Raw genomic sequence first — 24,078 nt, forward strand, 5'->3', positions numbered from 1 at the left:
CCTCACACACACACTGTACCCCATCCAACTCCCCACCGTCACACACACAATGTACCCCATCCAACTCCTCACCCTGACACACACACTGTTCCCCATCCAACTCCCCACCCTCACACACACACTGCACTCCATCCAACTCCCCACCCTCACACACGCACTGTACCCCATCCAACCCCCCACCCTCACACACACACTGCACCCCATCCAACTCCCCACCGTCACACACACAATGTACCCCATCCAACTCCTCACCCTGACACACACACTGTTCCCCATCCAACTCCCCACCCTCACACACACACTGCACTCCATCCAACTCCCCACCCTCACACACGCACTTTACCCCATCCAACCCCCCACCCTCACACACACACTGCACCCCATCCAACTCCCCACCATCACACACACACTGTACCCCATCCAACTCCCCACCCTCACACACACATTGTACCCCATCCAACCCCCGCACCCTCGCACACACACTGTACACTATCCAACTCCCACCCTCACACACACACTCTTCCCCATCCAACTCCCCACCCTCACACACACACTGTACCCCATCCAACTCCTCACCCTCACACACACTGTACCCCATCCAACTCCCCACCCTCACACACACTGTAGCCCATCCAACCCCCACCCTCACACACACTGTACCCCATCTAACCCCCCACCCTCACACACACACTTTATCCCATCCAACTCCCCACCCTCACACACACACTGTACCCCATCCAACTCCCCACCCTCACACCCACTGTACCCCATCCAACCCCCACCCTCACACACACACTGTACCCCATCCAACTCCCCACCCTCACACACACACTGTACCCCATCCAACTCCCAACCCTAAAACACACACACTGTACCCCATCCAACCCCCGCAACCTCGCACACACACTGTACACTATCCAACTCCCACCCTCACACACACACTGTTCCCCATCCAACTCCCCACCCTCACACACACTGTACCCCATCCAACTCCCCACCCTCACACCCACTGTACCCCATCCAACTTCTCACCTTCACACACACACACTGTACCCCATCCAGCTCTTCACCCTCACACACACACTGTACCCCATCCAACTCCCCGCCCTCACACACACACTGTACCCCATCCAACTCCCCACCCTCGCACACACACTGTGCCTCATCCAACTCCCCACCCTCACATACACACTGTTCCCCATCCAACTCCTCACCCTCACACACACAGACTGTACCCTATCCAACTCCCCACCCTCACACACACACTGTTCCCCATCCAACTCCTCACCCTCACACACACAGACTGTACCCCATCCAACTCCCCACCCTCACATACACACTGTTCCCCATCCAACTCCTCACCCTCACACACACAGACTGTACCCCATCCAACTCCCCACCCTCACACACACACTGTACCCCATCCAACTCCCCACCATCACACACACTGTATCCCATCCAACTCCCCACCCTCACACCCACTGTACCCCATCCAACTCCTCACCCTCACACACACTGTACCCCATCCAACTCCCCACCCTCACACCCACTGTACCCCATCCAACTCCTCACCCTCACACACACTGTACCCCATCCAACTCCTCACCCTCACACACACACTGTACCCCATCCAACTCCCCACGGTCACACACACTGTACCCCATCCAACTCCCCACCCTCACACACACACTGTATCCCATCCAACTCCCACCCTCACACCCACTGTACCCCATCCAACTCCTCACCCTCACACACACTGTACCCCATCCAAATCCCCACCCTCACACCCACTGTACCCCATCCAACTCCCCACCCTCACACACATACTGTACCCCATCCAACTCCTCACCCTCACACACACACTGTACCCCATCCAACTCCCCACCGTCACACACACAATGTACCCCATCCAACTCCTCCCCCTGACACACACACTGTTCCCCATCCAACTCCCCACCCTCACACACACACTGCACTCCATCCAACTCCCCACCCTCACACACGCACTGTACCCCATCCAACCCCCCACCCTCACACACACACTGCACCCCATCCAACTCCCCACCGTCACACACACAATGTACCCCATCCAACTCCTCACCCTGACACACACACTGTTCCCCATCCAACTCCCCACCCTCACACACACACTGCACTCCATCCAACTCCCCACCCTCACACACGCACTGTACCCCATCCAACCCCCCACCCTCACACACACACTGCACCCCATCCAACTCCCCACCGTCACACACACAATGTACCCCATCCAACTCCTCACCCTGACACACACACTGTTCCCCATCCAACTCCCCACCCTCACACACACACTGCACCCCATCCAACTCCCCACCCTCACACACGCACTGTTCCCCATCCAACTCCCCACCCTCACACACACACTACACCCCATCCAACTCCCCACCCTCACACACACACTGTTCCCCATCCAACTCCCCACCCTCACACACACACTGCACCCCATCCAACTCCCCACCCTCACACACACACTGCACCCCATCCAACTCCCCGCCCTCACACACGCACTGTACCCCATCCAACTCCTCACCCTCACACACACACTGCACCCCATCCAACTCCCCACCGTCACACACACAAGGTACCCCATCCAACTCCTCACCCTGACACACACACTGTTCCCCATCCAACTCCCCACCCTCACACACACACTGCACTCCATCCAACTCCCCACCCTCACACACGCACTGTACCCCATCCAACCCCCCACCCTCACACACACACTGCACCCCATCCAACTCCCCACCGTCACACACACAATGTACCCCATCCAACTCCTCACCCTGACACACACACTGTTCCCCATCCAACTCCCCACCCTCACACACACACTGCACCCCATCCAACTCCCCACCCTCACACACGCACTGTTCCCCATCCAACTCCCCACCCTCACACACACACTGCACCCCATCCAACTCCCCACCCTCACACTCACACTGTTCCCCATCCAACTCCCCACCCTCACACACACACTGCACCTCATCCAACTCCCCACCCTCACACACACACTGCACCCCATCCAACTCCCCACCCTCACACACGCACTGTACCCCATCCAACCCCCCACCCTCACACACACTGTACCCCATCTAAGCCCCCACCCTCACACACACTGTACCCCATCCAACTCCCCACCATCACACACACACTGTACCCCATCCAACTCCCCACCCTCACACACACACTGTACCCCATCCAACCCCCGCACCCTCGCACACACACTGTACACTATCCAACTCCCCACCCTCACACACACAGTACCCCATCCAACCCCCCACCCTCACAGACACTGTACCCCATCTAAGCCCCCACCCTCACACACACTGTTCCCCATCCAACTCCCCACCCTCACACACACACTGCACCCCATCCAACTCCCCACCCTCACACACACACTGTACCCCATCCAACTCCCCACCCTCACACACACACTGTACCCCATCCAACTCCTCACCCTCACACACACACTGTACCCCATCCAACTCCCCACCCTCACACACACACTGTACCCCATCCAACCCCCCCACCCTCACACACACACTGTACACTATCCAACTCCCCACCCACACACACCTCCTCATTCTGGACTTCTGCCCATACATTACAGCAGGCATTGTCAAACCCGGGGGCGCGACATGTGCGTGTGTCACGGGCGGATGTCGGGAGGTCCGCGGAACCGTCCGTCGCGGCCCTTCCGGTCGCGCAATTCTGCGCACGACAGCTTCAGCAGCCATCTGTTAATAACTTCAAAATGGCCACGATCATGTAAAGAAATTGCGGCCGCACTGCGCATGTGTGCCCGATCATCGGCGCGCACGCACAGCGCCGCCGCCTTTTTTTAAACGGTCGCAGCTTTTGTTTTCCAAGTTCGTCTTTATTCATTATTCATTTTGTTCATTTATTTTATTCATTTTATTATTTTTGTTAGAAGTTCGGGGGGGAGGGTTTATTTGATAAAATCCTACAGGAAAAAAATGCAGAACTTTGGACAGATGGAGACTCCATACTTTCCGACACCAGAAGGCTTCACCTTCATCCAACAGGTTCCATTGGAGGAGCGTGTACGAGGGCCAAAGGGACCCAAAACCATTTCCTCCATTGTCAGCAGCAAACAAGGTAAGAGAAAATGGTGGGTCGCGCAAGTCGGCTGGCGTGGGTCGCGAAGGTTGGATGGGGTACAGTGTGTGTATGTGAAGGTCGGCTGGCGTGGGTCGCCAAGGTTGGATGGGGTACAGTGTGTGTGTGTGAAGGTTGGCTGGCGTGGGTCGCGAAGGTTGAATGGGGTACAGTGTGTGTGTGTGAAGGCCGGCTGGCGTGGGTCGCGAAGGTTGGATGGGGTACAGTGTGTGTGTGAAGGTCGGCTGGCGTGGGTCGCGAAGGTTGGCCGAGTTGGGTCCCGAAGGTTGGCCGGTTAGTAAAAATGTGTCCCCTGAAAAAAAGTTTGAAGAACACTGCATTACAGGAAGCCTGGCTGAAAATCCTTCATGCTTACTTTTGAATACCACAATGTGCTCGCCCCTCCCTTTCTCTATAATCTTCTCCAGCCCCATAACCCTCAGAGATATCTCTGCTCTCCTCTAATTCTGGCCTCTTACATATCACTGAATTTAGTGGCTCCAACATTGGCGACCACATCTTGAGTAGCCAGGGCTCCATGCTCTGGATACCCCTCATTACACGGTGGCGGCTAGCCTGCTGCCTCAATAGGGAGGAGGAAGGAGGGGTGGGGGGGCATGGGACAAGTCACAGAATAAGGAAGAAAGAGGAAGGAGAGGGAACGGGAGGGGTCCGTGGCAAGGGAGGAGTGGGCGTAGGGATGAATGAACCCAAGATGAACCCAGGACAAGCAGAAGAGAAGACGGGTTGATGGCAAATTACACCTGAACCACAAAGTATATAAATTACTGTAAATGTCTGGCCCTGTGACGTTGGCAACGAAATTTGAAAAACCGGAATAAAAATATATTTTTTTAAAAAGCTCTGCTGGCTCGCAATGTCAGGGACCCGGGTTCGATCGCCTTGGGTGACTGCACTTTCTCTGTCTGGGTGGGTTTACTCCGGATGCTCCGGTTCCCTCCCACAATCCAACCATTTGCAGGTTAGGGGGATTGGTCATGCTAAATTGCCCCTTGGTGCAGGTTAGGTTACGGGGGTGGGGTGGATGAGGCAGTGGACCTGGGTGGAGTGCTCTTTCGGAGGGTAAGCGCAGGTTCAATGGGCCGAATGGCCTCCTTCTGAACTGTAGAGCTTCTATGACCCTTAAACATCTCTGCCTCGCTTTGCTCCTTTCAAACACTCCTTAAACTCTACCTCTTTGAGAAAGGTTTTGGACATTTGACCTTACATCTCATAACGAGGCTCTGTATACTTTGCTTTCTGATGCTTTGGTGAAATGCATTGGCAAGTTTCAATACATTAAAGGTGCTCAATATAAGTTGTTGTTGTTGGTACGCTGTATGTCTCCCCTGAGTACTCCCGTCCCCTGGATACAAACAGATGACCAAACTTACCCGAGGCTCGTTGCCGATAAGGACCACAGGTCTCAGCCAGGCAAGCAAGGTATCGCTTGGCCGAGTAGCCAGGGCGGATTTTACGATTCCACGATTGCCCGATGGGGAAATGCAGGTAGGGCTCTGCTCGCTTGAGGCCTGAGCCATCCTGGGAACAAATCATCAATTTTTCCTTTAGGAAACTTCCACGCAGGGAGAGGGGTCTAAATTGCAGTCAACACAAGTTTAAACATTTCTATTTTAATTTTTAGCAAAGCTCAGCCAACCCAAACTGAGCCATCCCTTCCCAATAAATCATTCCCACGCACCAAAATTCTCACTGTATCCCCCATGGTGCCCACACACCACATTGGGTGAAGCATGAAAGGTGAAGGGGTAGGAGTCAGATTTTGAAAATGCTTCCACCATTGGATTCACCTGGGTGAAGTCAGTCACTGAGAGGCAACAATTCCTTATCTGGAGATGCTGCCTCATTGTCTAGACAAAGCTGATTCACTGCCCAAACTGTCTAGACAAGGCTGGTTCACTGCCCAAACTGTCTAGACAAGGCTGGTTCACTGCCCAAACTGTCTAGACAAGGCTGGTTCACTGCCCAAACTGTCTAGACAAGGCTGGTTCACTGCCCAAACTGTCTAGGCAAGGCTGATTCACTAGTCAAACTGTGTAGACAGGCTGCCAAACCTGCATAAATGTGGATGATCGAAATTCTGATGACTCTGTCATACCCACCGTTCTCTGTCCGTAGGCGAGGACTGCCATGGCCAGGTCCTGCAGAGTGGTGAAATAGAGTCTTGCCATGTGTCTCCACTTGGCATCATGCTGGCGCTGCCAGGATTGCAGGGCCAAGTCCTCGGAGTAGAGTACCAGGGCCCCTCGACGCGTGCTGAAGGTTTTGGGAGGTGGTGGCTTTAGGTGACGGTGTAGGAAGCCCTTGGGATTGTGCAGCTTGAGAGAGACACAGTCAGAACTCCTCGTGGACCTCCAGTTAAAATAATCCTGTGAAAGGGAAGCAAGGAAGAGGAGAGGAATATAATTCCGGAATAACGGAGGGTCAGTACAAAGAAGGTGGATTTACCAATGAGAGTACTTAAACCCAGCTCATCAATTCGCTCACTGTGGTAGTCACCACTAACTATTATATGTATTAAGGTAAGACTCATATACTAGAGGTAGATGGGTAAATCCCTGCCTGCTGGCCCCGCCCAGTAGGCGGTGTATAAATGTGTGTGCTCACCGGTGCTGCTCCCATTCTGGTAGCAGCTACAGGAGGCACAACATCTTTGCTCAATAAAGCCTCGATTATTCACTACTCTCGTCTTTGTAGTAATTGATAGTGCATCAATTTATTGTTCAAAGATTTTAAAACAATGGAACTTCGCATCAAGCCTGATTGCCTACAGCTGAGCCCTCAAGCAGCCAACGCTACGTCCGCTTTTGACCACTGGCTAGCCTGTTTCAAAAGCTACCTCCGAACATCCGCTGAGGAACCCTTGGACGCACAGAAGCTCCAGGTCCTTTATTCACAGGTGAGCCCTGATATTTTTCCTCTCATCCGGGATGCGCCAGCTTACGCTGAAGCAATGGAGCTCCTAAAAGGACATTACGTTCGGCCAAACTATACGCCAGGCACCTCCTGTCCACGAGTCCCTGGACGATTTCTTGCGTGCCCTGCACATCCTGGGGATGAACTGTGACTGCCAGGGAGTTTCGGCAGTCCAGCACACAGAACTTTTAATCAGAGACGCTTTCGTTACGGGCATGGGGTCTGCGTACGTCTGCCAGCGCCGACTGGAAGGGGATACGCTTGATCTTGCGGGAACCAGGCAGCTCGCGAACCCGTTAACAGTGGCCTCCTGTAACATCCAGTCGTACATCCCCGACGGCACCTTCATGGGCATCGACCAACTACCGACCCCAGCCCACCGCAAGCCCGTGCCGCGCGGCAGCCAGCCAACCCCGCGGGGCCCAAATGCTACTTCTGCGGGCAGTACAATCACTCCCGGCAGCGCTGTCCGGCGCGGAGCGCAACCTGCGACGGATGTGGAAAGAAGGGGCATTTTGCCGCTGTTTCTAGGCCCAGCGTTCCTACACCCCCCACGTGCGACCCACGGGCGCCGCCATTTTCCTCCTCGCAAGCCACATGCGACCCGTGGGCGCCGCCACCTTCTTTTCCGCAGGCCACGTGCGGCCCGTGGGTGCCGCAATCTTCGGCGCCATTTTGGAAGGCGCCTCAGGACCCCTGCTCGTCGGGAAGCTCGTCTGGCCGTTCATTAGCACAGGGCTAAATCGCTGGCTTTGAAAGCAGACCTAGGCAGGCCAGCAGCACGGTTCAATTCCCATACCAGCCTCCCCGAACAGGCGCCGGAATGTGGCGACTAGGGGCTTTTCACAGTAACTTCACTTGAAGCCTACTTGTGACAATAAGCGATTTTCATTTCATTTCATTTCATCGCCTGCCACCACCGCTGACCAGCCCGGGGCCTCCCAGCATCGGCCGCAGCTCGCCTCGATCACCTTGGATCAGTCCCGGCCCCACAACCTCGCAACCGCAACGACAACGGTGAAAATCGATGGGCACAAGACTTCCTGTCTTCTTGACTCCGGGATCATGGGAAGCTTCATCCACCCCACTACGGTAAGGCGCTGCTCCCTCGTGGTACACACCGTTACTCAGAAAATCTCCCTGGCCTCGGGATCCCATTCTGCGGAAATCCGGGGGTACTGCATCTTGACCCTCACCATCCAGGGCGTAGAGTTCAGCAACTTCCGGCTCTACGTCCTCCCCCACCTCTGCGCTGCCCTGTTACTAGGCCTGGACTTCCAGTGCCACCTCCAAAGCTTAACTTCAAAATTCGGCGGACCCCTACCCCCTCACCGTATGCGGCCTCACGACCCTTCAGGTTGATCCACCTTCCTTGTTTGCGAACCACACCCCGGATTGAAAACTCGTCGCCACCAGGAGCAGACAGTACAGCGCCCAGGACAGGACCTTCATCAGGTCGGAGGTCCAGCGGCTTCTGCAGGAAGGGGTCATTGAGGCCAGCAACAGCCCCTGGAGAGCCCAAGTGGTGGTGGTAAAGACTGGGGAGAAACACAGGATGGTCATTGACTACAGTCAGACCATCAACCGGTACACGCAGCTCGACGCGTACCCCCTCCCACGCATATCTGATATGTCCAATCAGATTGCACAGTATCGGGTCTTTTCCACAGTAGATCCTGAAGTCTGCCTACTACCAGCTCCCCATCCGCAATGTGGACCGCCAATACACTGCGTTCGAAGCAGATAACCACCTCTATCACTTCCTTAGGGTTCGCTTCGGCGTCACTAATGGGGTCTCGGTCTTCCAACGGGAGATGGACCGAATGGTTGACCGGCACAGGCTGTGGGCCACGTTCCCGTACCTCGACAACGTCACCATCTGTGGCCACGATCAGCAGGACCACGACGCTAACCTTCTCAAATTTCTCCACACCGCCAAACTCCTTAATCTCATGTACAATAAGGAGAAATGCGTGTTCCGCACCAACCGCTTCGCCATCCTTGGCTATGTCGTGGAAAATGGAGTTCTAGGGCCCGACCCCGACCACATACGCCCTCTCATGGAACTCCCCCTCCCCCACTGCCCCAAGGCCCTGAAACGATGCCTGGAGTTCTTCTCCTGTTACGCCCAGTGGGTCCATAACTATGCGGACAAGGCCCGCCCACTCATTCAGTCCACAGTCTTTCCCCTGATGGCTGAGGCCCGGCAGGCCTTAAACCGCATCAAGGCAGACATTGCCAAGGCCACGATGCACGCGGTCGAGGAGTCCTTCCCCTTTCAGGTTGAGAGCGATGCATCGGACGTGGCTCTGGCCGCCACCCTCAACCAAGCGGGCAGGCCGTGGCATTTTTTTCCCGCACCATCCATGCCTCCGAAATCCGGCACTCCTCTGTCGAAAAGGAGGCCCAAGCCATTGTGGAAGCTGTGCGGCATTGGAGGCATTACCTGGCAGGCAGGAGATTCACTCTCCTCACTGACCAACGGTCGGATGCCTTCATGCTCAATAATACACAGCGGGGCAAGATCAAAAACGATAAGATCTTGAGGTGGAGGATCGAGCGCCCCACCTATAATTATGAGATTTTGTATCGCCCCGGGACACTCAACGACCCCCCCAATGCACTATCCCGTGGTACATGTGCCAGCGCACAAGTGGACCGACTCCGGGCTCGTCACGATGGCCTCTGTCACCCAGAGGTCACCCGGTTCTTCCACTTCACAAGGCCCGCAATCTGCCCTACTCCATTGAGGAGGTCAGGACTGTCACCAGAGACTTGCCAGGTCTGCGCAGAGTGCAAGTACTCCCGATTTCCCTTCGCCATCCCATGCCCTGATATGACTTCTGCCACGGTCATTAAAGCACTCAACAGCATCTTCGCCCTGTTCTGTTTCCCCGCTTACGTCCACAGCGATCGGGGATCCTCCTTTATGAGTGATGAGCTGCGTCAGTTCCTGCTCAGCAAGGGCATTGCCTCGAGAAGGATGACCAGCTACAACCCCCGGGGAAACGGGCAGGTGGAGAGGGAGAACGGGACAGTCTGGAAGGCCGTCCTGCTGGCCCTGCGGTCTAAAAATCTCCCGGTGTCCCGCTGGCAGGAGGTCCTCCCCGACGCGCTCCACTCCATCCGATCACTCCTCTGCACCGCCACTAACGAACCCCCCATGAACGTCTCTTTGCCTTCCCCAGGAAGTCCACCTCCATGGTCTCGCTTTCAACATGGCTGACAGTTCCTGGACCCGTCCTCCTTCGGAAACACGTGCGGACCCATAAGTCAGACCCGTTGGTCGAAAGAGTCCAACTACTGCACGCAAACCCGCAGTACGCCTACGTGGCACACCCCGACGGGCGCCAGGACACAGTCTCCCTCCGGGACCTGGCACCCGCTGGATCCCCACCCACGGCCCCCACCCGACACCCCCCCCCGGTTGCCCCATTCAACCCGGCGCCACTCACCCTCCCCCCAGCGCACCTCACCGCAGCCCCTGCCCCAGGAGGATCCATCCTCCCACTGGTTCCACTCAGGGGCGACGAAGATGAGGAGAACACGCTCCCGGAGTCGCAGGTGACCAAGTCGGCACCCACATCACCACCAGGACTGAGGCGATCGCAGAGGAGGGTCAAGGCCCCCGACAGACTTAACATGTAAAGTTTTTCCACCACCTCCGTCGGACTCTTTTTTTAACAGTGGGCGAATGTGGTAGTCACCACTAACTGTATTAGATGTAGTACGGTAAGACTCCTGTACTAGAGGTACATGAGTAAATCCCTGCCTGCTGGCTCCGCCCAGTAGACGGTGTATAAATGTGTGTGCTCTCCGATGCTGCAGCCATTCTGGTAGCAGCTACAGGAGGCAACACAACTTTGCTCAATAAAGCCTCGGTTATTCACTACTCTTGTCTTTGTAGTAATTGATAGTGCATCACTCACATTGGAAACGGGCACAGAAAAAAAACATTCGGTCCATCATACTTCCCCTGTTGACTCTTTGAATGAGAAATCCAGCCCACAGCCCTGTTGGTTGTTCCTTCATCCAATTCCCTTCAGAAGTTACTTCTATGCCGCCTTCCCGCACCCTTTCAGTCGATCTATTCAAGATGGCATATCTCGCTGTGGTAAAAAAAATGAACTCACCAGATGTTGGGCGGAATCGAGCACTGGGGGTGTCAGCTACTGACTGGAGAACCGGCGAGAGGTCCGTGACGGCCCTTTCTGGGGGGGTCCACTGGGATGGCCTACCAACCGGGTATCGACAGGGCCTACCAACAGGACCCTGGGCCCTAGCAACCCTGCCAACCACAAACTGCCAGCCAATCAGAGACCGGCAACTCTTCTGTACCTGCAATGCCAGCGGAGAGCAGGTGGCTGCTGCTGGTATGACACACACCTGAGGCCTCAGATCGAGGAGACAAACATGAGTGATGGTGGGCGAGGGTGAGTGTTGGGAGGCTTTGAACGGATCCCTCCAGCCCCCCCCCCCCCCCCCCCCCCCCCCTCCCCCCCCACAAGCCCTCTCCTGCTACTGGGCCCCTCAATCAGGTACTGTGCCTTTGAACAAGAGAACCCCTCCGAGGAGCTGGTGAACACACCGGGATTTGTTTATCATTTGCCAATTATCTTCAGTTTGCGTCCCCTGGATATGGACTCTCTTGCCAGTGGAAACAGTTTCTCCTGATATCATTATCAAAACCCTTTGATTATTCCCTATCTGCCCTTAACCATCCCAACAGAGTGGCTTAGCATAGCCTGCTGTTGCCACTGCCGGGTGACCTGTAGGGGGTCAGGGAGAACGCCTTCCTGAACCCCTCACTCCATGGCCCCTCTCTGTACTGCTTTCCCCCTCACACCCACTCCCTGTGCCCTTTCCGACCTCTCTCTCTGACCCCCTCAATGATCCTCTTCCATGAACTCCACCCCGATCCCTCCCTGTTGCCCTGGTCCAGCCCCCCCTGTAATCTTCTGCCTCTGACCCCCTCCCTGTTTTTTTCACCCTGACCGCATTTCTGTGCCATTCTCTTTGACCTCTTGGCGCCATTCTCATGGGGCAGTGCCAATTCTGTCACCATTCCTGGGTGGCACCACAGTTATAAAGGAATCACAATGTTTCTGACTGAGGTTGACCGGTTGGTCAATAACGGCACTGGCTCTTCGAAAACCAATTCACTGGTGACACTGGCCTGTGCGAGAGCCAATTGATGGCCCCCAACACTGAGCCCAGCAAACTGGGTGAGGTCAGGAGGAAGTAACATCAGCAGGAGCCTATTCCAGGCCAGAGGAGACCACAGCTTCCGGGCTCAGTGGCTGGGTTGGGGGTGAGGGTGCTTGTTGGGGCCCTTCGTATATTTAGGTACTCCGGGTCGCCATCCAGGTCTGGGCCCCGAGATGCACCTCCATCTCCAACTAGGCCGACTCTACCCCTAGCCTGATGGGAAGGCTGGGTTCCGACTCCCAGCCTTCCCACCTCGTTTACAGCAGGCCTGTGGGGTAGGCCTGCAGATCGCTGGTTTTCCCCAGATTACCGACTCTTTGAACAGAGGATCCCATTTATGGCCTCACCTGTGCTTCAAGGTAAACATCCAATCGCTCGTGTTCCCTGTTCACCAGCTGTCCACTGCCGCGACTCAGTACGGACAAGTTCCACATTTTGCACACTCCCAAATCCTCCTTTGTCCTCTCCCAATCCAATCTACATTTCTCTCAGCAAATTCCACTAGTGCTGATTGGAAGGCACGGTGTACCTGAAATCCAAGTGGATCCCTAATTCAAATGGAGCAGCATTACAATGGATTCCCAATCCTGATGAAACTGAATCCCAGTGGATCCAAAATCCCAACATAAAGGCACCTGTGGATCCAGAATCCTGCTGGCACAGGATCCTGATAGATCCCTAATTCCTAAGGAACATAATATTGGTAGACCGTGAATCCCAGGGGAACACAAACCTAGTGACCCCCGAATACAAATGTAGCAGCATCAAAATGGATCCCTAACACCTGAATCTCAATACATCCCTAATTCCAACAGAACAGCACCATGGATCTCCACTCCTGGAAGAACATGATCCCAGTAAATCCCTAAGTCATTCTCAGCACCATCAAAGTGGATCTCTAATCCCACTGGAAGACAAACTCAGTGGATCTCTAATTCAGATCGAGCAGAGTCCCAGTGAATCCGTAACCCTGATGGAACAGAATGCCAATTGATTCCTAATTCGGGTGAAGCAACATTTCAATGGATCCCCAATCCGAGTGGAATAGAATCAGAGTCGAATCCCAATCTAGGTAAAGCAGCCTCTCGGTGGATCCTTAATTCTAATGGAACAGCATTGTTGTAGATTCCTAGTCCCAGTCGGACACAATCCTGGTGGAACAGAAGTCAGGTGGATCCCGAGTCCCCGTAGATCCCGAATCCTGGAGCCGAGCTGGGGTGGATCCTGGATTTCACTGGAATGAAGGAGTTTAAAGACTATAAGCTAGTGGCCGCTGACAGTCTCTCCCTCTGGCTCTGTGCCGTGTTACTCAGTTGCCATAGGAACAGCAAGACACAGCTGAGCGAGAACAAACAGCCCACAGGTTGTTTGTAAGGAGCAAGCTTACACTACCCTTCGTCCCGAACACAGAGAACAGAGTGTTATTTTAAACTCCTTTATTATTCTCATTTCAAAGCGAGAGCGTCTGTAATTTTACATGTCAGATCTGTCTGTGTCTGGGTCCTTTGTGAGTCCAATGAGGTGTTTACTGAGTAGAGTGTTCTATTACTTGTTTTTAATATGTCGTTACTCTTTGCTTTCCTTCCAGAATGGTCTGATCGTTCGATTTCAAAGAAACTATCAATCTTCAATTCAAAGCAACATAGGTTTAATAAATAATGAATTAAATACTAATGAGTTTGTTCACTCTTACAGAATCATAACTGGTGATCACGTAAATCAGAATAAGTATTAACTATATTTCACTATGAGTATGCGATAACTCTCTGTAACTACTGTCCTCCACTCCTGGTTCGAAGATGACCGTGATCCTTTGAGCTCCATGGACTGGATTCTCCCAAAATGGGACTATGTCCCCACGCCGACGTAAAAGCGCTGCCGTTTCACTCCCGAGTTTCCAGTAAAAAAGATTAGTCGATTCACTTACCTTCAGGGGGCTAGCAGGGAAGCAGAGTGATTCACGCAGCTTTAGCTGTGGATACGGGTCCCCGCACTTCCGGTCTGGAGTCCGCACATGCACACGGCGGCGGACTCCAGCGGCTGCGCTGACCACCATGGCGGACTCTGACTGCGGAGGCAGCTGAAGAATATAGGTTCCCCGATCTGCCGCATTCCCGAAGATCCGACCGGACCGGCGCCTGGCTGATTACGGAATGAAAGTTGACTCTCCGTCCCTGCGCCAAATGCGATTTTGGCGGGGGGCTATGGAGAATCCAGCCCCATATTTATACGTGAATCTGGTGCTGCCATCTACTGGTTGTCTTACACTATGATGTTGTTGTTAACTCTTTATATATAGCAGCATATATACATATCACTACAAAGGGGACATCGGAAGTATTGTGTACAGTATTGGTCTCCTTATTTCAGGAAAGATGTAAATACATTGGAAGCAGTTCTGACAAGGTTTACCAGACTAATACCAGGAATGGGCAGGTGTCCTGTGAAGAAAGGTTGGAGACCTAGGTTTGTACCTACTGCAGGTCACAAGAACACAAGGAGACTTGGTTGAAACGTTGCGGATTGTGAGGGGTATTGACAGGGTGGATGTGGAGAGGATGTTTCCTTTTGTGGAAGAATCTAGAACTAGGGGGTCATTGTTTAAAAATAAGGGGTTGTCTGTTTAAAACAGAGATGAGGGCAAATGTTTTCTCTCCAAGGGTCGAGAGCTTGTGAACTCACTTCCTGAAACACTGGCTGAGGCAGAGTCTTTGAATATTTTTAAGGTAGATTCTCAATTAACAAGGGGGTGAAAGGCTATCAGGGGTGGGCAGGAATATGGGGGGGTTGAGGTTACAATCAGATCAGTCATGACCTTACTGAATAGCAGAGCAGGCTTGAGGGACCTTGGCCTACGTTGTATGATGATATGACACAGGTTGACTTCCGGGTCGCGGCGATGCGGAGCTAAGCCGCGCGAGTCGGCAGCTCCCGCAGAAACGGACTTTTGGGCCCGCTAACGGAGCCCCAACGGACCTTTTAAAAAAAAAAAAACCCGTGGGGAAGAACGGAGGAAGCCCCCTACAGCCCTGCATGGACCGGACCCGCAGTGAAACGGCGAGGAAAGCGACCCTGGAGCAGCGGGAGAAGAAAGAAGAAAAAAACAAAATGGCGGCGCCCATGGACAGAGAGGAGATGAAAGAGTTCATCAAGGGCTGCTTTGAGGAGCTGCGTAAGGAGATGGTGGTGCCTATACTGGCAATGGTGGAAAAACTTGGAGCAACCCAGAAAGCCCAAGAGGTGAAGATTCAGGAGATCCAGGAAAAAGTGAGTGAGAACGGCGACGAGCTTGTGGGCCTGGCGGAGAGAGTGGAGCGGCACGAGGCGCTGCACAAGACGTGGGCGGGAAGACTCGAAGACCTGGAGAACAGATCAAGGAGAAACAACTTGAGGGTCCTGGGTCTCCCAGAAGGAATGGAGGGGGCCGATGCCGCGGCATATGTGGGCACAATGATCGGGACGCTGATGGGTGTGGAGGCCCCCCGAGATTGCTGGAGCTGGATGGGGCGCACCGAGTGCTAGCGAGGAAGCCCAAGGCAAAAGAGCCGCCAAGGGCGATGGTGGTGAGATTTCACCGGTTTACGGACAGAGAGAGGGTCCTGAAATTGGCCAAGAAGGAACGGAGCAGCAAGTGGGACAATGCGGAGATCAGAATATACCCGGACTGGAGGGCGGAGGTCGCTAAGCGGAGAGCGGGTTTCAACCGGGCCAAAGCGGTGCTGCACCGGAAAGAGGTGAAATCTGGAATGCTGCAGCCAGCGCGACTGTGGGTCACACATAATGGCCAACACCACTACTTCGAAACGCCCGAAGAGGCGTGGACCTTTATATTAGCTGAAAAATTGGACTCTAATTGAGGGTTTGTGTGGGAGGGGGGTGTTTGAGGGGTGAAGTATGATGTTTGTTGTACATAGGGGGTCAACCACGCGCAGGAAAGGATATATGGGCTGGGGGAGAGGGACAAGGCCATGACAGGAGCAGCGCCATGGGGAGCGGGGCAGGCTTTGGGAAGCGCGGGGTTTATCCCGCGCGCGGCAAAAAAAATAAATAAAAAGGGCGGGAAGGGGACAAAGTAATGTACATTGATTGGGAGAGACCCACACGGGGAGGTTAAAGGGATGGCGGGGGAAGCCGGGGTCAGCAGGTGTCAGCTGACTTACGGGAGGGATATGGGGGGAGCAAAAAAAGCTAGACGGGGATCTAGCGGGAGGGGGGGGAGAGGAGGGAGGGGGGGAAGGGGGGGGGAAGGGTTGCTGCTGCACTGGCCGAAAGAGAACGGGACACAGAAGAGGTGGCTGGGTCGGGGGTCCCCCAGCTGGGGGACTGGAGAGTGAGGGAGACGCAGACAAGGGACTGGCCCAGAAAAGGAGATGGATAGTCGGGGGGGACGGGGGGGGGGGGGGGACGGGGACGTGAGGGGCCTGAATGGGCCGGTGAAGCGGGCTCGAGTGTTCGCGCACTTGAAGGGACTGAAGGCAGATGTGGCAATGCTCCAAGAGACACACCTGAAGGTGGCGGACCAGATCAGGTTAAGAAAGGGATGGGTAGGACAGGTATTTCATTCGGGATTGGACGCAAAAAATAGAGGGGTGGCAATTCTGGTGGGAAAGCATGTGTCATTTGAGGCCAAGACTATCGTAGCGGATAATGGAGGGAGATATGTGATGGTGAGCGGTAGGTTGCAAGGGACGTGGGTGGTGTTGGTAAATGTATACGCCCCAAACTGGGATGATGCTGGATTCATGAAGCGCATGTTGGGGCGCATTCCGGACCTGGAGATAGGAGGACTAATAATGGGAGGGGACTTCAATATGGTGCTGGGCCCAGCACTGGACCGCTCCAGATCAAGGACGGGAAGGAGGCCGGCGGCGGCCAAGGTACTTAGGGGGTTTATGGATCAGATGGGGGGAGTGGACCCATGGAGGTTTGCAAGACCGCAGGCCAGGAAATTTTCTTTTTTCTCCCACGTGCATAAGGTTTACTCCCGGATAGATTTCTTTGTTCTGGGCAGGGCGCTCATCCCGAGAGTGGGGAGGACGGAGTATTCGGCCATAGCCGTTTCGGACCATGCCCCGCACTGGGTGGAACTGGAGCTGGGAGAGAACTGGAGCTGGGATCAACGCCCGCTGTGGCGGCTGGATGTGGGACTGCTGGCCGATGAGGTGGTGTGTGGGAAGGTGAGGGGGTGTATTGAAAGGTACTTGGAGGCCAACGACAACGGGGAGGTGCGAGTGGGGGTGGTATGGGAGGCGTTGAAGGCGGTGATCAGGGGAGAGCTGATCTCCATCAGGGCTCATAGGGAGAAGATAGAGGGAATGGAAAGGGGGAGGTTAGTGGGGGAGATCTTGCGGGTGGACAGGAGATACGCAGAGGCCCCGGAGGAAAGATTACTTGGGGAAAGGCGACGGCTCCAGACGGAGTTTGACCTGCTGACCACGGGCAAGGCGGAGGCACAGTGGAGGCAGGCGCAAGGGGCGACTTACGAGTACGGGGAAAAGGCTAGTCGGATGCTGGTGCACCAGCTCCGTAAGAGGGCGGCAGCGAGGGAAATAGGGGGAATCAAAGATGGAAGGGGAGCCATGGTACGAAGTGCAACAAAAATAAATAAGGTATTTAAGGACTTTTATGAAGAGCTGTACAGGTCCCAGCCCCCAGGGGGGGAAGGGGGGATGAGGCGATTCCTGGACCAGCTGGGGTTCCCGAGGGTGGAGGAGCAGGAGGCGGTTGGTTTGGGAGTACCAATTGGACTGGAGGAGTTGAGTCAGGGTTTGGGGAGCATGCAGGCGGGTAAGGCCCCGGGGCCGGATGGGTTCCCGGTGGAATTCTACAGAAAATATGTGGACCTGCTGGCCCCGCTACTAGTGAGGACCTTCAACGAGGCAAGACAGGAGGGAACCCTGCCCCAGACAATGTCGGAGGCGACAATCTCCCTGATCCTAAAGCGAGACAAGGATCCACTGCAATGTGGATTGTACAGGCCGATTTCGCTCCTCAATGTGGATGCTAAGCTATTGGCGAAGGTACTGGCCACTAGGATTGAGGACTGTGTCCCGGGGGTGATACACGAGGACCAAACGGGATTTGTAAAGGGCAGGCAGTTAAATACCAATGTGCGGCGGCTCTTAAACGTGATAACGATGACATCGGAGGAGGGAGAGGCGGAGATAGTGGCAGCTATGGACGCGGAAAAAGCCTTTGACCGAGTAGAGTGGGAGTACCTCTGGGAGGTATTGCGCAGGTTTGGGTTCGGGGGAGGGTTTATTAGATGGGTTAAGTTCCTTTATAGCGCCCCGGTGGCGAGCGTAGTGACAAACCGGCGGAGGTCGGAGTACTTTCGGCTGTACCGAGGGACGAGACAGGGATGCCCCCTGTCCCCCCTGTTTGCATTGGCGATCGAACACTTAGGGAGTCTCAGAAATGGAGGGGGATAGTCCGCGGGGGAGAGGAGCATCGGGTATCGCTATATGCGGATGACCTGCTGCTATACGTTTTCGGGCTACAAGCTTAATGTAGAGAAGAGTGAGCTTTTTGTACTACAGGCAGGGGACCAAGAAAGAGGGATAGGGGACCTGCCGCTGAGGAGGGCGGAGAGGAGTTTTCGGTATCTGGGGATCCAGATAGCCAGAAGTTGGGGGGCCCTACATAAATTGAATTTGACGAGGGTGGTGGAGCAAATGGAGGAGGATTTTAAAAGATGGGACATGCTCCCGCTCTCGTTGGTGGGTAGGGTGCAGTCGGTTAAAATGGTGGTCCTTCCGAGGTTTTTGTTCGTGTTTCGGTGCCTCCCCATCGTGATCACCAAGGGCTTTTTCAAGAGAGTAGGTAGGAGTATTATGGGGTATGTGTGGGCAAATAAGACCCCGAGGGTTAGGAGAGGGTTCTTGGAACGCAGCAGGGACCGAGGAGGGTTGGCTTTGCCAAACCTAGAGAGTTACTACTGGGCAGCAAATGTGGCGATGATCCATAAGTGGGTTATGGAGGGAGAGGGGGCGGCATGGAAGAGGATGGAGATGGCGTCCTGCAAAGGAACGAGCCTGGGGGCTTTGGTAACGGCACCGCTGCCGCTCTCGCCGACAAAATACACCACAAGCCCGGTGGTGGCGGCAACATTAAAGATCTGGGGCCAGTGGAGAAGACACAGGGGTGCAATGGGAGCATCGGTGTGGTCCCCGATCAGGGGTAACCACCGGTTTGTCCCGGGGAAGATGGACGGGGGGTTCCAAGGCTGGCATCGGGCGGGGATAAGAAGATTGGGGGACCTGTTCATTGACGGGACATTTGCGAGTCTAGGGGCACTGGAGGAGAAATTTGAGTTACCCCCGGGAAATGCATTTAGATATATGCAGGTGAGGGCTTTTGTGAGGCGACAGGTGAGGGAATTTCCGTTGCTCCCGGCACAAGAAGTTCAAGATAGGGTGATCTCGGGGGTATGGGTCGGGGAGGGCAAGGTATCGGAAATATACCAAGAGATGAAAGAAGAGGGGGAAGCGCTAGTAGAAGAACTGAAAGGTAAATGGGAGGAGGAGCTGGGGGAGGAGATTGAGGAAGGGCTATGGGCCGACGCCCTGGGTAGGGTTAATACCTCTTCCTCGTGTGCCAGGCTCAGTCTGATACAATTTAAGGTGGTTCACAGAGCGCATTTGACGAGGGCGAGGCTGAGTAGGTTCTTTGGGGTAGAAAGATGTTCAGGGAGCCCGGCGAACCATGTCCATATGTTTTGGTCATGCCCAGCATTGGAGGGGTTCTGGAGAGGAGTGGCGGGAGTAATATCCCAGGTGGTGAAAGTCCGGGTCAAGCCAAGCTGGGGACTAGCAATATTTGGAGTAGTGGATGAGCCGGGAGTGCAGGAGGCGAAAGAGGCCGGAATTCTGGCCTTTGCGTCCCTAGTAGCCCGGCGAAGGGTCTTGCTATTGTGGAAGGAGGCGAAGCCCCCTAGCCTGGAGGTCTGGATTAACGACATGGCGGGGTTCATAAAATTGGAGAGAATTAAGTTTGCTTTGAGAGGGTCTGCACAGGGGTTTTACAGGTGGTGGCAACCGTTCCTAGAATATCTCGCGGAGCGTTAGAAGGTCGGTCAGCAGCAGCAGCAATCCTGGGGGGGGGGGGGGGGGCGGGGGGGGGGGGGGGGGTGGTGGGGAGGGGGGGAACGAGAGATTGTTTGAGGGGATGGACGAGCGGGAGATAGCATGGAGGGTGGGGGGAAACGGTTCGCGCGGCCAAGAGCCAGTGTTTCAAGCTATGTAAATATACCATCTTGCCTTGTATATATCTTGCTCAGGGAGAATTTGCGTTATTTTGTGACGGGGGGGGGGTTATTGTTTGTAAGGGGAAAAAATTATGTTGTTAAAAAACATTTTAAAAAATATTTTTAAAAAAAGATATGACACAGGTTAGAGCTTTGGCTGGAAGGCAGCTGATGGATCCAGTACTAGTGGGGAGCTGACACGGACATTCATCACCCCTTTTACAACAGTTAAAGCTGGATTGTTCAGTTTTTTGCTGGGTGAGTGAGGAGGAATGCAAAATGATTCCCATTACCTTAGATTGTGAGACCCCAGGGTTTAGTGTGTGAGACCCCAGGGTTTAGTGTGTGAGACCCCAGGGTTTAGTGTGTGACCCCAGGGTTTAGTGTGTGAGACCCCAGGGTTTAGTGTGTGAGACCCCAGGGTTTAGTGTGTGAGACCCCAGGGTTTAGTGTGTGAGGCCCCAGGGTTTAGTGTGTGACCCCAGGGTTTAGTGTGTGAGACTCCAGGGTTTAGTGTGTGAGGCCCCAGGGTTTAGTGTGAGAGACCCCAGGGTTTAGTGTGAGAGACCCCAGGGTTTAGTGTGAGAGACCCCAGGGTTTAGTGTGTGAGTCCCCAGGGTTTAGTGTGTGAGACCCCAGGGTTTAGTGTGTGAGACCCCAGGGTTCAGTGTGTGAGTCCCCAGGGTTTAGTGTGTGAGACCCCAGGGTTTAGTGTGTGTGACCCCAGGGTTTAGTGTGAGAGACCCCAGGGTTTAGTGTGAGAGACCCCAGAGTTTAGTGTGTGTGACCCCAGGGTTTAGTGTGTGAGTCCCCAGGGTTTAGTGTGTGAGACCCCAGGGTTTAGTGTGTGAGACCCCAGGGTTCAGTGTGTGAGACCCCAGGGTTTAGTGTGTGAGACCCCAGAGTTTAGTGTGTGACCCCAGGGTTTAGTGTGTGAGTCCCCAGGGTTTAGTGTGTGTGACCCCAGGGTTTAGTGTGTGAGACCCCAGGGTTTAGTGTGTGAGACCCCAGGGTTTAGTGTGTGAGGCCCCAGGGTTTAGTGTGTGTGACCCCAGGGTTTAGTGTGTGAGACCCCAGGGTTTAGTGTGTGAGACCCCAGGGTTCAGTGTGTGAGACCCCAGGGTTTAGTGTGTGAGACCCCAGAGTTTAGTGTGTGACCCCAGGGTTTAGTGTGTGAGACCCCAGGGTTTAGTGTGTGAGACCCCAGGGTTCAGTGTGTGAGACCCCAGGGTTTAGTGTGTGAGACCCCAGAGTTTAGTGTGTGACCCCAGGGTTTAGTGTGTGAGTCCCCAGGGTTTAGTGTGTGTGACCCCAGGGTTTAGTGTGTGAGACCCCAGGGTTTAGTGTGTGTGACCCCAGGGTTTAGTGTGTGAGACCCCAGGGTTTAGTGTGTGTGACAAAGAACAAAAGAACAAAGAAATGTACAGCACAGGAACAGGCCCTTCGGCCCTCCAAGCCCGTGCTGCCCATTGCCCGTCTAAACTAAAATCTTCTGCACTTCCGGGGTCCGTACCCTCTATTCCCATCCTATTCATGTATTTGTCAAGATGCCCCTTAAACGTCACTATCGTCCCTGCTTCCACCACCTGCTCCGGCAGCGAGTTCCAGGCACCCACTACCCTCTGTGTAAAAAACTTGCCTTGTACATCTACTCTAAACCTTGCCCCTCTCACCTTAAACCTATGCCCCCTAGTAATTGACCCCTCTACCCTGGGAAAAAGCCTCTGACTATCCACTCTGTCTATGCCCCTCATAATTTTGTAGACCTCTATCAGGTTTCCCCTCAACCCCCTTCGTTCCAGTGAGAACAAACTGAGTTGATTCAACCGCTCCTCATAGCTAATGCCCTCCATACCAGGCAACACCCTGGTAAATCTCTTCTGCACCCTCTCTGAAGCCTCCACATCCTTCTGGTAGTGTGGTGTTGCTCTCTTTGGTTGTTTCTAAATATGGCGGTCAATATGGTCACCTTCCTTAATTTTAATTACGTTTGCTTTAGAGTCGCCAGGTATTTTTCGATACCGCCACAAGGTTCAAACCCGAATACTGATCAAAGAGCCAATACACCAGTTAGTTAGTTCAAAGTCAATACTATTTATTTACACACACAGTAATATCTACTCATGCACAAAGTACTACAAACTAAACTATCTCTAACACTAACGCCTATATTTAGCTTCGGATGCCCACTCAGTCAGAGGAACAATGGCCGTTGTTCGGATCTGAGGCTGCTGGTGTCGAAGTGGTGAAGGGGAACAGCTAAGGTCGTCCGTCTGGTAGCAAGCGTTGACCTTGGACTTACTTGCTTCTGGTGTAGCTGGTGGAAGGGTCTCTCTGCTTTGAGAGCCGATTCCAAGAGAGCGATTCTCTCTCGGGGGTTTCTTCTTATACCCGGAGGGGCTTCGCGCTCTTCTGGGCGGACCTTGAACTTGGCCCCGATCAATTGGGCCGTATCTTGATCACTCATATTGATCTTGACCAATAAAGGGGTGGGTGCCCTGATGGCTGGGCGTGTCCTAGGTGGCCGTTGGCCTCGCTTTGTTTACGCTTTCGGTTTGGGGAACTGGCGCCGTGTGTCTGGAGTTAGATCGGTTGCTTGAGTGTCTTTCCTTTGTTCCCGGAGATGGGCCATCAATATGCTAATAGACCTACAGTTTCAGTCTCGTCTGGGAGCTGCGGTTCCAATTGCATACAGGCTCTGTGCCTGCCTGCTTTCTTAGCATTGTCCATAGTTCCCTACAGTCTTTGCAAACATCCATTTTGTATTGTGGAAGTGGCCATCCCAGATGGCTACACTCCCTGCTTGTGATTCTCAACACGAAGCGTGAAGGATCACATTACCGCATCGTCTTCGTTCTCCTCCCGAGTCGGGCACCCATAAGCACTGACAGGCTCTACACTGCTCTGTCCTATGAATTGCAACTTTTACCTAAATTACTTTATGTACATACATCATTATAAAATTCTACGGGGCGCTATGACATTCAGGCTCAGCAACACAGGTCTCTCTGGCTTGGCAGTCAAGCGCAGAGTTTTACATTTCTTTATTAAACGAAACGAACACACACAAAAAAACGGATGTACTTTAATTCACTTAAAGGGGTTTGTGGGGTTTGTTGAAGTCCGAAAATAGGGGACCTGAGGGTGTATACCGGGGTGCGGGAGGCTTTCCTCTGCCATTTCCTGAGTCTAAGGGTCTGAACGACACTGCAGAGTATCGCCAGTACTAACAGTGCTTCCACAACGTAGGACAGGGAATACCAGGTGATGAACTTGTCACACCAGTTCGGTGTATTGGACACTATCTCGGGGTTTAGTGTATGGCTGGGGTGGGAAACATTCATGGCCTGTGTGGTAGGGGTCAGGAGGGTAGCGTCCACGCGCAACTGGAGGGATCCCGCTAAGATCCAACTGTAGAGCATGAACGTTGTCTTCATCTTTCTTTTTTTCTGTCTTCTTCTTTTCTTCTTTTGAGGTTCCCGAGTTCTATGGACACAAGCATAATTTCTGTTATTATCTTGTTTAAGATC

The 24,078-nt window shown here is 53.9% G+C and overlaps 1 protein-coding gene across 3 annotated transcripts in view; it reads right to left on the reverse strand.

Moving 5' to 3' along the window:
* LOC140394381 (uncharacterized) overlaps positions 1-13,577 on the reverse strand; it is a 394,661-nt gene extending 381,084 nt beyond the window's left edge. For 2 of the 3 annotated variants that reach the window (XM_072481601.1, XM_072481593.1), the window contains exons 1-3: positions 12,651-13,576; positions 6,282-6,548; positions 5,553-5,700 (exon numbers count right to left, since the gene is read on the reverse strand). In XM_072481601.1, the coding sequence (XP_072337702.1) occupies positions 5,553-5,700; positions 6,282-6,548; positions 12,651-12,737 (502 nt within the window). In that variant the 5' untranslated portion in view covers positions 12,738-13,576. Of the gene's footprint in view, positions 1-5,552; positions 5,701-6,281; positions 6,549-12,650 lie in introns of all 3 variants that reach the window. The other variant, XM_072481612.1, reaches the window with a different exon arrangement.
* Positions 13,578-24,078: the final 10,501 nt, after the last annotated feature.

This window comes from Scyliorhinus torazame, chromosome 2, assembly GCF_047496885.1.
Source record: "Scyliorhinus torazame isolate Kashiwa2021f chromosome 2, sScyTor2.1, whole genome shotgun sequence".
NCBI classification, from domain to species: domain Eukaryota; kingdom Metazoa; phylum Chordata; class Chondrichthyes; order Carcharhiniformes; family Scyliorhinidae; genus Scyliorhinus; species Scyliorhinus torazame.